The sequence below is a fragment of the Mastigoproctus giganteus genome, chromosome 9 (genome assembly GCF_048544385.1).
Source record: "Mastigoproctus giganteus isolate SK-2022 chromosome 9, ASM4854438v1, whole genome shotgun sequence".
Classification (NCBI taxonomy): domain Eukaryota; kingdom Metazoa; phylum Arthropoda; class Arachnida; order Uropygi; family Thelyphonidae; genus Mastigoproctus; species Mastigoproctus giganteus.
This window is the reverse complement of record NC_143583.1, coordinates 161,038,731-161,054,303: the sequence shown is the minus strand read 5'-3', so window position 1 is coordinate 161,054,303 and position 15,573 is coordinate 161,038,731. Positions and strand designations below refer to the sequence as shown.

General features: G+C 39.4%; 1 protein-coding gene across 1 annotated transcript in view; it reads left to right on the top strand.

Moving 5' to 3' along the window:
* Positions 1-11,422: 11,422 nt before the first annotated feature.
* The window catches only part of LOC150080848 (peripheral plasma membrane protein CASK-like), a 669,094-nt gene continuing 664,943 nt past the window's right edge, over positions 11,423-15,573 (top strand). The window contains exon 1 of the mRNA XM_090381386.1: positions 11,423-11,872. Coding sequence (XP_090237512.1) covers positions 11,814-11,872 — 59 coding nt within the window. The 5' untranslated portion in view covers positions 11,423-11,813. The remainder of the gene's footprint in view (positions 11,873-15,573) is intronic.

Genomic DNA, 15,573 nt, shown 5'->3' with positions numbered 1-15,573 from the left:
AATAAATGTCCAGGCCTGTGCACTACTTAGAACCCAAAATTATTAAGAAGACTGTGGGATCGTTCTAGACCTCCTCTTACACCTATATAACAGCTGCTTGGCTAAGGGCATCTTCCCCAAAAAATGGAAGACAGCAAAGGTAAAATTAATCTCCAAAAATTCGAACAAGCCACCCCACCTGCCAAACTCTTATCGGCCAATAGCCCTACTGCCGGTTGCAAGCAAACTGCTAGAAAGACTACTCTGCACAAGGATAAATCAGCATTACCAGACAGCGAAACTCACAGAGACATCGCAATACGGATTCAAGCAGGGTTCGTCTACTGTGGAAGCCTTGCGTAGCCTATCGGAATCAGCAGCAAACTGCAATAATAAATATCTACTAGTCATCTCCGTTGACTTCGCTGGGGCGTTCGACACCATTTGGTGGCCGAGTGTACTGGCAAGACTATGGCAGGCACAAGTGCCGATCAACTTATACTCCATAATTAGGTCATATCTCTCCGAGAGACGCATCATCGTGGAAGCACCTTATGGTAGAGTGAATCATGATGGCAGGTGCTGTCCCCAGGGTTCTGTTCTGGGGCCACTCCTGTGGAACATGGTTCTGTACAGGTTCTTGGCTTTGCACCTTGGTGATGTACGCTGCCAGGCCTTTGCTGATGATTTGGTCCTCACCATTGCTGCAGATACAGGGCCCAGCTAGAGGAAAAGGCCAATGAGCCAATGCTGATATTGCAAAACTGGACCAGAACCCATTGCCTGATGATATCAACAACAAAGACGTCCTCCATCCTGCTAAAAGGCAAGCTTGATATACGTAGCGCCCCAAAAAAGGTGGGACCTCCCACAATAAAATTAGTGATCCAGTTAAATATTTAGGGGTATACTGGATGGTAAGCTTACCTTTAAACACCATCTAATTTATATCAGAGCCAAAATTAAAAGATACTCTGGATTGGTGGCCAGGATCGCCAGGCGGGACTGTGGGTTAAACCAACTTACCCTCTCATTGTTTTATAAAACAACCTTTTTACCGATCATCACTTAAGCCTCAGCAATATGGTTTCCCAAAACAGCAACTGTACTAAACCGATGCATCCTTGATGTAACGCAAAGAACCATCCTACTGATAGTTACACGTGCTTGTAGAACAACCAGTACCCATGCACTGCAGGTCTTGGCCGGGGCTCTCCTCCTTGACTTAGAGATAACGCGCAGGGGAACGAACTAGAACGAACGAACCACATAGAGAAAGGAATACCTTGTACATGCCATGGCTATACTGTGGACGTTAATGCACCACAAAAAATGAAAAGACAAGACTGCAAAAAAACCTGATGCAAGTTTGGCAGGAGCGCTGGGCCAACTCATATAAGGGAAATATCACCAGGAAATTCATTCCGAACATTGACAGGATGTACCCCAGTCCCCCAACTTGGTTTCAACCTGGCTTACCCCTGGCATGGTGCCGTGAAGGGTATTGTATGGTCGTGGTACCTGCGTGTACCGGTGAACTGTACAATAAAGATCTTACTTATACACCACCTATTTACTGACTGGTCACGGGGCCTTTAAAGCCAAGCTGACAGCGCTGGGGATTGAGGTTGATCCAAGCTGTGCCTATGGGGCGCTTGAGTGCTGGAAGCACATTGTGTACGATTGCACCCATTATGAGGACCCCCAGGTGCAGACCGATCACTGCAATACACTACCTCCCCAAGAACTTTGAATCACATCTATTGGACTCACTAGAGGAATACAGGGAGCTAAAGGAATATGCCCAAAAACTATTTGGTAGGTATAAAACAGAGATAGCCATCCACAGAAGAAGTTAAAAATAAAAAATAATAAAATAAAATAAATAAATAAATAAAAATAGACACAGAACACGCGTGGATAGGACTCAAGGAGAACCTCCCTCAGTAAACTGCTCACTACTAATCATCTAAAAAAGAATAACCCCATGGAGATGCGGATCTTCCCATGATGAAGAGAACCACAGCCATTGATAACAGACTAACAACGGACCTGACCAGTGTTCATAGCTGAGGACAAATCTGGATACTAAATGCTACCGATGACAGAGAAGACCGACGAAGATAGAGAAACTCCAAGTTGCTGCCTTGACGGAGCCATATTGGCTCAAGGCTCTGCACTCTCTTGTGCAGTGCAATTCTTTTACTCCCACACCCGGCAGGGGAGGGAGGTGACGGCTTGCTGTCTCCTCTCTTCCCATGCCCCACCATTCCTTCCCTCTGGTGGGGCATGGGCATGCCTCACTGAATAATTGGGGGTCACCAACCCTATCGACCCTTTTCTTCCTATTTCACCCCCCAGCCTTCACTCTCCCCTCCGAGCACTTTCTCTTGCACAGTGTATAGGTCCTACACGTCCAAATTTAAAATACACCAAAAAAATTCTGCCCAACAGGCCTTCAGCATCAAACCCCATAGCGCTTTAATGTAAGTGAACTAAAATCAACCGCGGTCGTTCCAATTTTATTTTAGGTCCTAGCCACTAAAATCCTAGGAAAGTAAGTGGCAGGACCTGCCAGAGTACAGTTGACTCAATGGTAACACCCGGCTAGCCTCCACGTGGCGAGGTATGGGCAACGTCGGGTCCCATTAGGGGCCTGGCGGCCAATAAGCCGGATAAACAATGGGCACAACATATAACACTACTCATGACCCCTTCTAAATCTCTGGCTTTGACAGGGTACTGTCACCGATACATAGAACATTCGCGGGGATGGGAGAAATCCCAGGAGCCACTAGACCCTCAATATACCTCATACTTATCAGGAACAATTCATCAGCTGTAATAAGGATAAATGCCTGGAAGTCAAGAGAAGAATAGATTTTGGATGGATAGTATTATATAGTCACATACTGAGGAGCAATATCCCATTTTGTCTGAAACGAAAAATAATGACCCATTGTATACTACCCGCCATGACTTATGGAAGTGAAACTTGGGTAGTCACCAAAAGAGTGGGAAGAGAAACTTAGAATTACACAGCGAAGAATGGAACGAGTTATATTGGGAATCAGACTGTTAGATAAGAAGAGAGACACATGGATTAGGCAGCAAACTCAAGTAAAGGACATTCTTAATAAAACTAAAGAAGTCAAATTGTGTTGGGCAGGACACAGCTTGAAGACGTGATGAGAGATGGACTAAGAGAATAACAGAATCGTACCGAAGAGGAGCTAGAATAAAACCTGGAAGACAACGACGGAGATGGACAGATGAAATTCATGAGTTTGTGGGTAGTAAATGGATGACCATTGCAGAAAACAGAAGTAAGTGGAAAGATGCTATAGAGGCCTTCATCCTGCAGTGGATTGAAAATGGCTGATGATGATGTTGTTTATATTGTTAGTAACAGGGCACTTTGCCACCAGAAAGAAGACACAGGGTGTCAGCTACCTCGTGCACGTCCCTGGCACGTGGAATGGGAGTAATCTGTCAGTGCATATTACACTATGTTCCCCCACCAAAAAAAAAAAAAAAAAAAAAAATATATATATATATATATATATATATATAGTCATCTGTTCCCCTCATCCATCAGTGACAACCAAAAATGGTAGATGCGGAAATTCCGCATCCACTCTACTTGCACTAGGAGATTGTAAAAAAATAGAAATAAATAAATAAATAAAAATTTAAAAAAAAAATAATAATAAAAAAATTCTACCTCCACCAAAAAAAAATTATACATTTTAACTAGCTGGTATCAGTAACAACTGGAATTAATCTTCTTTTTCTAAACACCTGCCTACAATATTCTTAAAAAACCAGAGAATTGTTATACAAGAAGACAGCCACACAGCCTCAAAATTACTGTTACAATCCGACTGTAAATTTCTTAATATATCTCTAAATTCATCTTACAATGGACAATCATATAAAATGTGGCCCCAGGTTTCAAGATTACTACATATACAAAATAGTGGCCCTTCTAATTCTAGTTGAAATAACTTATTTCTTAGGGAGCCATTTCCTCTTATCAAATATGACGCCTCCGTGCAGTAATCTATTCAGTTTATTGTTACAATTAAAGCTTATATTAGGGATAAATAAATACGTCGTTTTGCCAGTCAGATTAATATTCCAACGACTTTGTCAAATTAAAATTAACTTCAGCATAATTATATTCTCTGCATTATATATTTTCCTGATTAAATCCGACTGTCACTCATAACCGATATTTGCCTCCCTTTTTGCAAAAAATAACAAATGCTCTGATTAAGACTGCCAAATCCAATGGAAGGGTTCCTGCAATAACTTGCAGAGTTTTTTTACAAACCTTCAATACTTTGGATGGATATTAGCTTCTGTCTAAATTTCACTTTATTTATTCGAACATGCCAAATCGATGCACCACTATTGGGAGAAATTTGCCAAATCGATTATACCACGAACATGCCAAATCGATTATACCACTATTGGGAGAAATTTAGGCTTATAATAAAGGTTCAAAACATTTTTGCGTAATCCCTAATCTTTCTTAGTGATCCTCATAATAGAGGCCGTATAATTTTTAATCTTATTACTCAGATGTTGTAAGTGAGATGTAAATAACGGTTTGTCATCCAAGATTACTCCTAAATACTTGACCTACGAAACTAGGGGGTTGTTGTTGATCTGCAGTCGGGGTGGCCTGTTATAATCAAGTTTTCCCCTTAGTGGCATTATAATGGTCTTATTTGGAGAAATTTTAAGCTTATTCATATATACCCATACTACAAGATCACTCACTATTATTTCTAATCTGGCTTCAATCACCGTCCGAGATTTACCAGACACACACACACAAGACCAGATTATCAACAGAAGCTAAAAAGCGGGAACTCTTTTTTGCAACCACCGGTTTAATACCAAATTTCAGAATTGGTCCTAAAATTGATCCTTGTGGACAGCCCCTACATCTCTTCTTCTTCTTCTTCTTCTTGGTCCTTAGCTGGCAGCTGGGGGAGGCGGTTGGCCACGCAACCAGTATGCTGCTGTAGGTGCCGCAGGGTTTCGGACTTGCTCTGTGATGTTCTTCCATACTTTACGATCCATGGCGTCAGTCCTGGCCTGGTTAAGGTCGAGACGTCGGCTCTTCAAGTCATTTTCCACTTGCTTGGCCCACGTTTTCCTAGGCGCGGTCCGTTGGATGCTCCATTGGGTGGGTCGTTGTCTCCAAAGGAGTGTGGATGGTATTCTGTTCGTGCCCATTCTACATACGTGGCCAAACCATTTAAGCCTTCGCTTCTGGATTTGGTCGGCAATGGTTGGTTGCTGTTGGCATCTGGCGAGGATGGTATCATTAGTGATGCGGTCACGAAGTGAGATGCCCAAACTCTGCCGCAGGCATCGCATTTGGAATACCTCAAGTTTGTTTAAATCTAGCTTGAGACAAATCCATGTTTCTGATCCGTAAAGGAGAATGGGCAGGATCAAAGTCCGGAAGAGTCGGATTTTAGTCTTTGAGGAAATGTTGGTCCTCTTCCACAGACACCATTTGAGCGAGGCGAACGCAGTGGCCGCCTGGCTTCAATCAGCGTCCTACTACTATAAGTTAAATCTCTACTATAAGTTAAATGCTGTGATCTTACAATCATTCTCCTACTTGTAAGGGAGTTCCTTAATAATGTTTTATAACAAGTTAGGGCATGACAGAGTCCTTAAAGCTAAAAGAACAATTTGATACCATACAGTATCAAAGGCCCCTTCGAAGTCTATAAATAAGGCTATCACATACTTTTCATTGGAATTCTGACTATAGCTAATGAAATTATTTATTGCATTTTCCGTAGAACATTTTTTTAAAAAAACCATATTGATATTCAAAATTCAACTTCTTATCATTAAACAATTTTTTTAACCTTAATAATATCAGACTTTTAAATATTTTTCCTAGATTGGACAATAATGAAATTGGTCTATAAGCACGTGGATCTGTCATCAATTTAGCTGGTGTTTGAATTAACTTTAGCAAGCAACCTTACAGAACCCTGGAAGGTTGTATTGATGTTACATTATATGACAGATTTGTCAAGTATGTAAAAGATGTATTCGCACGTCGACCAGTTCGCTAGATAGGGCGACCTACCTCGTGGTGGGGGTTGAGACGCTATCCCCGCCTTGAGGCCAAATGTTCATTTGTCTAAACTCTGTTATTTTGAATGTTAATATGACTTGTGTTGAATATACTAATTGCTTTGTTATTTAGTTAATAACTTACTAACCTTAGAAAGAGGTTTCAGATGCAAGTCACAGCCTAGAACTAGTATCATATGGGCGGAAACTAGGATGGAAACTCATTCAAATGACGAAATGACAAATGTGCCTAAGGTAATTACAGGTATGACAGAAGTTCTTAAGTGAGGCGCCATTCGAATTGACCTACGAAACTAGGGGGTTGTTGATCTGCAGTCGGGGTGGCCTGTTATAATCAAGTTTTTCGCTAATTCAGAAGCGACTAAATTAGTGGTTTCTTTAAAATCTTAAGGCATCTTTTCTTCAATGACACTAGAAAAAGAAGGCTTGCACTTCCTCTGTTCAGATAAATTCCATTCTTACAAAAGGAAATTTTTCGTTTAACTACGGCTGATGATATACCGTATTGTAAAATACCATATGTTGATATGTAGTATCGTCTCAAGCTGTATTATGCCTAAGACAAGAAGCTTAAATTAAGGAAATGACGAGGTGTTCCCACAGATTGGCACGAACGTCTTCTATCTGCACGGATTTCGGTTCCTAACCTTATAATATGTATACTGATGTTCAAAAAAGTGCATCACCCTTTAAAATTGCAATTGTCGTCCGAATAACGTAAGTATATGGCAATATTTCTTACAGATTGCAAGAAATAAGATTGAATCGCGTAGGTCATGACGTAATATTGCATCAGCTGTTAGCTAATTAAGCACGATCTGCAAGAGTTGCAGTCATTCCATGCTTTTGCCAGGATGGCGAGTTACGTGCAGTTGACGCCACGAAGAAAGAGTCTATTGTTGCTTTACATGAGGAAGGATTTTCTTCCCGTGATATATTGCTTATAGAATGCGTTGCAGTCTGAGTAGATGTCATTCCAAACTCAAGAATACTGGTTCTGCTGATAGGTAAAAAGGAATCAGATACAAACGAATCTCTAAGCCAAAACAGGACTGCGTTCTGAAGCGCTTATGCCTTAAAAACCGTAAAGCTTCTTTGTCTGAGCTGAAACGAGAATGGGAAGAACAGAGAGGAGTGGTAGCAAGTGTAGTAAACAGTCAGAAGATGCCTCTTCAAAAATGGACTTGTAGCCCGTCGTCCTAAGAAGAAGCCCGTCGACATACAAAAAATGAAAAAAATCCCAATTAATTTGATGTAACGAGCTTGTCAAATGATGAGCCCCCAAGCAGAGGAAGGCAGTTATTTTCTCGAATGAGAAAAAATTCAACCTGCATGGCTCTGACGGGCGACAAACGATTCGCCGCAGACGTGGTGAAGAATACCATTCAGAGTGTATGGTGTCTACAGTGATATTCAATACTATCTAAATGTTATGGGGGGGAGGGCATTTCGTATCGCACAGTAGGTCACCTGTAGTTTATAAAAGGTTGCGTATTACCTGGCTATATTGGAAGGCAAATTGCTGCGAATCATTTGAGGCCATTTCAATCTGCCAAGTAACTGCATTTTTAAGGAAGACTCTGCTCCTTGTCATCAGGCGAAAAGTGTAAGTAGGCACTTCTGTAGTCACTTTAGCTTCATTTCTGCATTATAGGTGGCGCCTTTGTAGCCAAGTTGGCAGGAGCAGTGTGCGTAGCACGCACTTCTTGATTAGACCGTGGTTCGATTGTTTGTTTTTGATGTTTGTTTGTTTTTTGGTTTTTAGGAGCATGTGCAACTAAGGCCATATTGCTCCGGGATATGCGGTGGTCTTTCCCTGACCTTTCCGCATCCTTCGTATTTGGCGGTCACGGTCTAGAACCCCGGTCTAATCAAGAAGCGTATGCTACGCACTGCTGTTCCTTCCCACCTGGCTACGGAGGCGCCCCGGTGTTCGAGCCCGTGACCACCAAATACGGAGGATGCGGAAAGGTCAGGGAATGATCACCGCATATCCCCAGAGCAATATGTCCTTAGTTGCTAATGCTCCTAAAAACCAAATAACAACAACAGCATTATAGGTTCGACAGTAATGTGTTTACATTTATTAAGGGTGAAAATATTGGTTGGAAGAACGGTCCATTACTACTCTTAGCTGACCGGGAAACAGCTTGGACCTGAATCCTATACAATTGTTGGCATCGTGTGGAATCTGGAGCTGCCAGAAAGAAACCAAAGACCCTTCGTGAAGTTCAGGAAGCGATAATTCGTGTTTGGAATGACAAACTATCAATTGATTATCTTCAGAAATTGATCTTGTCAATGCCTCGATGGTGTGCTGCTGTCATCAGGTCGGGAGGTGGTTCTAGCATCACCCTCAGTGAGCGATCAGAGAGAAAACTGGAAAACCAATTACAAAAAACAGTTGTTAAACCGTAAGATGGAAGCTTGTTTAAAAGATCTTTATGCCAAACACGATCGAAAGCCTTTGAGATGTCAAGAGCAACTACTTGTGTTTCACCGAGACCTTTCCATTGAATTAGTCCATAAACAGGTAACTTAAGCCAGAATATCATTAACGGATCCACACTGACGGAATCCATTCTGGCGATCGTTGATCAGACTGAAGGTTTCTAGGTAGTTGAAGAGTTGGCAGTGAATTGATTTCTCCATTACTTTAGAAAGAGTAAAGGTAATTGCAATAGGACGATAATTGGATGGGAGGGATTTGTCACCCTTTTTAGGAACTGGCTGGATATGAGCAAATTTACAAGCAGAAGGAAAAACACCTTTGGATTGCATCGAAGTTCTTCAAAATCCTTCTGACATCCTTTTGACATCCTTTTGACGGAAGACCACAGGAGGCATTGAATGGAGCGTGTTGGGAATGGTGGGAGGTGTTTTACCAAGATCATTGATACATGATTAGGAAGAAAAATGGAATGCTAGCAGGTCAGCTTTATCCTTGGCTGAAGTGACAACAGAACCACCTGGTTTGGATAGAGGTGGGAGCAGAGATGGGGAAAAGTTGCGGCCAATAGCTTTGACAAGAGACCGGAACGCTAGACTACCATTAGTGCAAGAAGCAAGTTTCCTATCTTAGTCTGCTCAAAATCAACTTGTACTGATTAATAATTGGTTTACAATTGTTGCAAGCTTTGGTGTAGGCAGAAAATGAAACCGAAGAATTGGAAACAATCCAATTTCGATATGGAACATTCTTCTCTTGATCATCCTTAGCACATTTATTAGAAAACCAAGATTTAGATAAAGGACGAGATTTTAAAGTGAAGTGTGGAATGATGCATTCCATTCCTGCAAGAATAATTTCATTGACACGATCTGAGCAAACGGTTGACATCAGAAGTTTTGAAATAGTAATCCGACGAAGGAAAAGAAGAAAAGAAATATCGCAGGTCATCCCATTTTGCATTCTTGTAATGCCAAACAATAGGAGGTTGGGAATAGCCATGAGATAAAGGCTCCATTGGAGAAGAGATAATCACCAAGTTGTGATCCGAAGTGACTAAAGGACCAATCACTTCGACCGTGTACTTAGAAGGGGGTATTTGTGAGAAAAAGATCAAGCATGTTGGCTGTATGGTTAGGATTGTCCGGTATTCTTGTAGGTAAATGAACAATCTCTGCTAGGTCATTAGTAATTGCAAAAGCCTCTGCGTCTCGACCAGCTGGGTCCGTGTGACTAGAAAACGGAAGCCAACTGGTGTTGTGAACATTAAAATCATCAAGAAAAATTACCTCACTGTTAGGAAAGGTGGACTGGAGAAAGTCATGTTGCAAAGAGAGGAAGTCAAAGAGCTCCAAGTAATTAGTGGAGTTGAGAGAACTGTAGGGACAACAGATGAATTTGACACAATGAGGTAGAGAGATTTTAAGCCAGAGAAGATCGAAAAGAGGTGATTCCAAATTACGAAGTCTCTGACACGGAACATCGGAACGGACATATGCACAATTACCACCTTTGAGGCGAAAGGAATCATACAGCGAATAATTTGGGTATCTGAGATAAGTAGTAATTGAATCAACCGATAACTGAGATTCTGTCAGGAAAAGTACATGGGGTTTGGCAGACTGCAAGTGGAAATGGACGTCGTTGAGAAGATATGAATAAATATCTTTTTTTATATTTCTATTTGTGATGCTAGTCATTAATATAACATACCATCAGGAAAAGGGTTATTAATGTGAAATTCCTAGTTGATGCACTTCCTTTGAACATCAGTGTATGATGTACAGCGCACGTAAATGTTGAAAAGTAAGCATTCATGTTCATTCTCTTTTTAAGATAATCATTACGTCTTGCTAAGTTAAGCTGAATTTTGTAAATTGAATCCGTGTTTTTAAAAAAAAAAAAATGTTCATAAACGGTAGGGAGGGAGATTCGCTTTGAGAATAACCAGGAAAGCAACAAGATCCGAAAAAGTACTAGCCCCTTTACTAACTCGGCTCTGTTTAATCGAAAGGCATTTCCCATTCAACACGCTGTTCTTTGTTAACGGTTTGTATATAGACCCGTTCTTATTAGCCCATAACGAAGCTCTCCTGTCACAAGCAGCTGAACTCATACTAACGAATCTCCACCGAACTAAACATAACCACAAAGTTACATGCTTCCTGTCCTATCACCCTGACTTTACAGTATAGATGTCTAGCGTGCACTACCTCATCAGGTACCTTCAGTCTTTATGTATTGAACTGCAGTTTCTCGTGAATTAGCTAAGTTTTGAGAATTTAATGATAGCCAAGTCCCGCCAATTATGTGTATTTAAGTTAAATTACACAAGTGTCAATAATTTTGTCTTTTCCATTAATTGTACTGTTTTCTATTCTAAACGTGTGTCTTTATGCTTTACTGTAAGCCCCTTTAGCTGTTGCATCAATTGTCCCGTGGCAAGCTCAGTATTGTCAGCATGTTTTCTGTACTGTATAGATAGTACAGAATGCCTTTTGGACAAACCTTCAATCACTGGCTTGTCTGGAGCTATTGCCTTTCTGCATTATAGGAACCCGTGACCGAGGTAATAAACAGAATTAAATTAATTCAAATATAAAAATTTAGTTCTTCTGTGGTAGGGAGATTCAAGTACAGTATATAAATTTAGTTCTTCTGTGGTAGGGAGATTCAAGTATATAAATTTAGTTCTTCTGTACCCTCTTTGTCGTTAGGAAGAAAAAGATGGGCGGATACTGCCTAACCATTTTCCTGCCCTCTTGCGGTTGATGTGTTAGCTAATTTCAAAATGTGAGACTTAGATGTATTTTTCATTTGATTGATCTGAAATGTAGTCATTTTGTGGTTGCAGCTGTTTGGTGGCGATGTTGCTTTAGGTTACTTGTGTAGTCTTCTGTGTTGTATATGCTGTTGCATGCTCAAATCGGTTGAGTGTAAGGCTGCAGCTCTAGCGATATAAATTTGCCAGAGTAAATGGATGGCAATATTTATTTATCTGCAGTCATATGTGTTGCACTTTATTGGTTGTATTATAACCTCTGTTCTCGTGTCTTGATGGTTTATCATTCTTGATTCTAGTTTCTTTTGGGAACAGTTTGAAGTTTTTAAGTGCTAGTAAATTGTTCTGGAGAGTGAGTAAAGTGAATCTGTACACCTATTGGAGACAAAATTCAATCAATAAGAAAGATCACAAAGCGGAGAGAAGCCAACTTATTTGTGGGGGAAACTGATCAAGTTTCAGCTGAAGATGGCTGAAGATGAGGTGCTTTTCGATGATGTATACGAACTCTGCGAAATCATCGGCAGGTAAGGTTTCATTGAATGTGTATTGCCTGTTTTAACAAAATATTTCGAATTTTTTTTTTTCGAAAAGAGAATAGTTAGATTTCCTGATGCACCTTGCCAGTTTACTGAAAAGAAAGAATAATCATTGAAGTTTGTTTGTTTTTTTTTTTTGCCAGTTGTATGGATGGAACTTTATTGCTTTGAGTGCAGGGAGGGTTCTTTCGGTGAGTCAGATTAGTTAGGTTAGAGTGAACTAATACCACGGACATGCCGTAATGTTTTTCCGTTTCACGCAGAAATGGTTATATAATGCCGTGTGTAAATACTTATTCATATTTGCACACGCATATTATAATTATATTAAAAATACAAATATGACTTGAATATAAAATTTATTTGTATAAATAAGTACATTGTAGTTCAATGTTTATTTAAAAAGAAAAATCCAAAACAGTACACCGATAACCCATTTTGTAGGGTTAACAGTGGAATTCTGCAAACATGGCAGAGCCTTAGACCAGGTGCAGGTTTATATCTGTATTCGTTTTTGAAACATAACCAGCCCCGGATTATAAGCACACCAAGCATATGACCATTTCGATCTGTATTTACAGTTAATTTGATTTGGAACACTCGTATTTTCCCACCTTTTTTGCTGTTCAAGCAGCGTATGTAAAAATCAGGCTGCTATCATAATTTTTTTTTTAAATTTCAGATAACTAGGAAAAGGGACATAATGAAACATCACCAACTGAGTGGTGCACATAAACGTACACTTGTAGAAGATAAGAAATTAGAAAAATAGTGAGATAATTAAAAAAATCCCAAAGTTGATATTTTTCAAAACAAATCTATCTGAAGTATCATCTCTCAGTAGCAAAGACGTTCAGCCAGCAATTGCAAGTATCACAGATAATGGCATTTCTAATTGTTGTGAGGTAGACATCATCGCAGAAAATGAATTAGAAATTGTAAGTGATTCCGATCATCATACCACTAATGTTTAAACAGACGTTCCCAAAAGTGTAGATGTTCCAGAGACTGAACTTGTTTATGCAATAATAATGTGGCAAAAGATCCTGGATTGTGGGTTGATTTCAGTGCTGATGATGTTTCCTACTGGATTGATTATGAGCCAAAAGGCTGCCAACACCACTCAGGGCCATTTGATTCATCACGTCGAACATGTGAAAATGGTAAAAATACCAAGTATTGTTCACAAAGTTTATTTTTTGGCACTAAAGCAAATGGTGAAAAGTATACCCAAGACTGGTTACTGTATTCACCAACAACAGGTTCTGTGCACTGCTTTGTTTGTAAACTGTTTTCAAATAAATCCCAACCCAATTTATAGTAGATGGATTCAGTGATTGGTGAAGTACGTATGCAATTGAACAACATGAAAACAACAATTTTTCAGAGATTTGATGTTGACATATTTAAGTCTAAGACAGGGTTTTGGTTTGAGGGAAAAATTGGGGGAACAAATCAGAGGAGAACACAAATACTGGCAACATGTTATAACTGTGATTAGAACTTTAGGTGAATGTAGTCTACTTTTCTGAGGATTCAATGAGATATTTGGATCATTACAAAATGGAAAAGTTGTTGGAATTGTTGGAACTTGTCTCAGTTTGATCCATTTTTAGCAGGCCATATCTCAAAATATGGAATGCTGGAAAACGCAACCCATCACATCTGTCTAAGACAATATGTGATGAACTAATGGATTTAGTGAGTGACAAATTTATCGTTAATTTATTGTTGTTGAAATAAATTTTGCTCGATACTTCAATTTATCTATTGATTCTACTTGTGATGTTTTGCACACTGATCAAATGAGTATTGTAATAAGGTGTGTCATCTGTGGGTGACACATCTTATTGTAATATGTTACCCACAGATGGAAAACTAGTGTAATGATTTTTAAAGCTCTCCAAGAAGAATTGGATTTAAAGAAATGCAGATCTCTACTAATTGTTAGAAGATTACTTGCACACACCGAAGAATGAGTTCTAAAAATTTGAAGACAAATCAAAAAATATCTTGCCTGACACTGACTTTAGAGAAGCTAATCCTGAAAGCAAAGTATAAAAAAAAACAAAGCAGTGATGGAAAAGGGCTAGAAACATATTTAAATCTTAGAGACAAGTTTTGCATATCTACTTTCAGTGTTATATTTAATACACTTGAAGCAGATATGAAAAGAAGTGAACTGTACAAAGAAGTCTCAAGTAAATTTTCCTGTCTAACCAACACGAACATGTGTGATGAACAATATTTGCAACTTCCCAAAATCTGGTTATATTGTACCTTCTTGACCCAATCGTGAATATTTCTGGAGAACTGTGGCAATTTCACTGTTATGAGCATGCTAAGTGTAATGACACAGGAAAAAAGAAATTGTCGACTTAATATTGAAAGATGGAATACAATGTATATGTCCAAATTTAGAGATCACACTACATATTTTCTTAACATTAATGATTATTAACTACCCTGAAAAATATTCTTTTTCTCAGCTAAAAAGAATGAAACTCTCAGAGAACAACGATATATCAGGACAGACTTAATTCACTTGCTCTACTTTGTATTGAAGTGGATATGCTTTGTTGACCTAATCAAGATTTTTTCAATCAGAAAATCAAGAAAGAAGTTATTTTAAATCAAACATATAATGTGGTTGTTTACATTATACTTTTGAAATAATAATAATATTATATTTCAAACGTATAATGTAATTTGAAATAATAAAAACATATTTTTTGTCTTTGTATTGTTTTTTTTTGAGTTTCACATTTTGTCGGAAGGGGAACCATAATATTTTCAGTGCTTTGGCCTTTAATCAAGCCTTTAAGGCTTTAATCTGGCTCTGAACATAACCCACAATATTGTTCCTACCCTAATATAGCTTTGACAATGGATTAAACTTAAATTCAATGCAAGATTGATATGGGCAAATGAGCTTAAAAAAGTGTCTATATATATATATATATATATATATATATATATATATATGTGTGTGTGTGTGTGTGTGCGTGCGTGCACACACACACATACTGAAAGGACAGAATTCATGGGATACCTGGTTCCTGGGCAACACGACACTGTCACCCCTCTTGCTAGTGGATGAACCCGCAGCTTGGCAGGTATATAGGTACAGTGCATTGAGATAGACAGTAATTCGATGTCAGTATGGATAAATGTTGTGAGGTAACAACTTTGAAAGAGGAATGATAATGGGTGTCCGACACCTGGGTCACTATTGTGGAGGTGGTACAGAAATTTCACTATCCCTGTTTGACAGTATCAAGAGTGTATTGGAAATATGTCATTTCCGGAATAACATCTCATTGTGGACAGCGCTGTGAGTGTAGAAAGGTGGTGGATGAACATGGTTGTCAGTGTCTGTTTTGCATTGTTTCAGCCAACTGGAGACCAACAGTGGCACAAATCACCGCTGACTTCAGTGAGGGAGGTGCCAGAATTGTTTCCACCAAGATGATCATTAGTCGCAACAGGTTATGGGAGCAGCCGACCCACCAGAGTCCCATTGCTAATACCACGACACAGAACTCTATGGCTCAACTGGGTGAAAGAACATTGGCACTGGACTTTGGATGATTAGAGATAGGTCTCCTGGTCCAATGAGTTCCGTTTCCAGTTATTTCGAGCAGACAGGAGGTTGCATATCTCATGGAAACCGCACAAAGCTATGCATC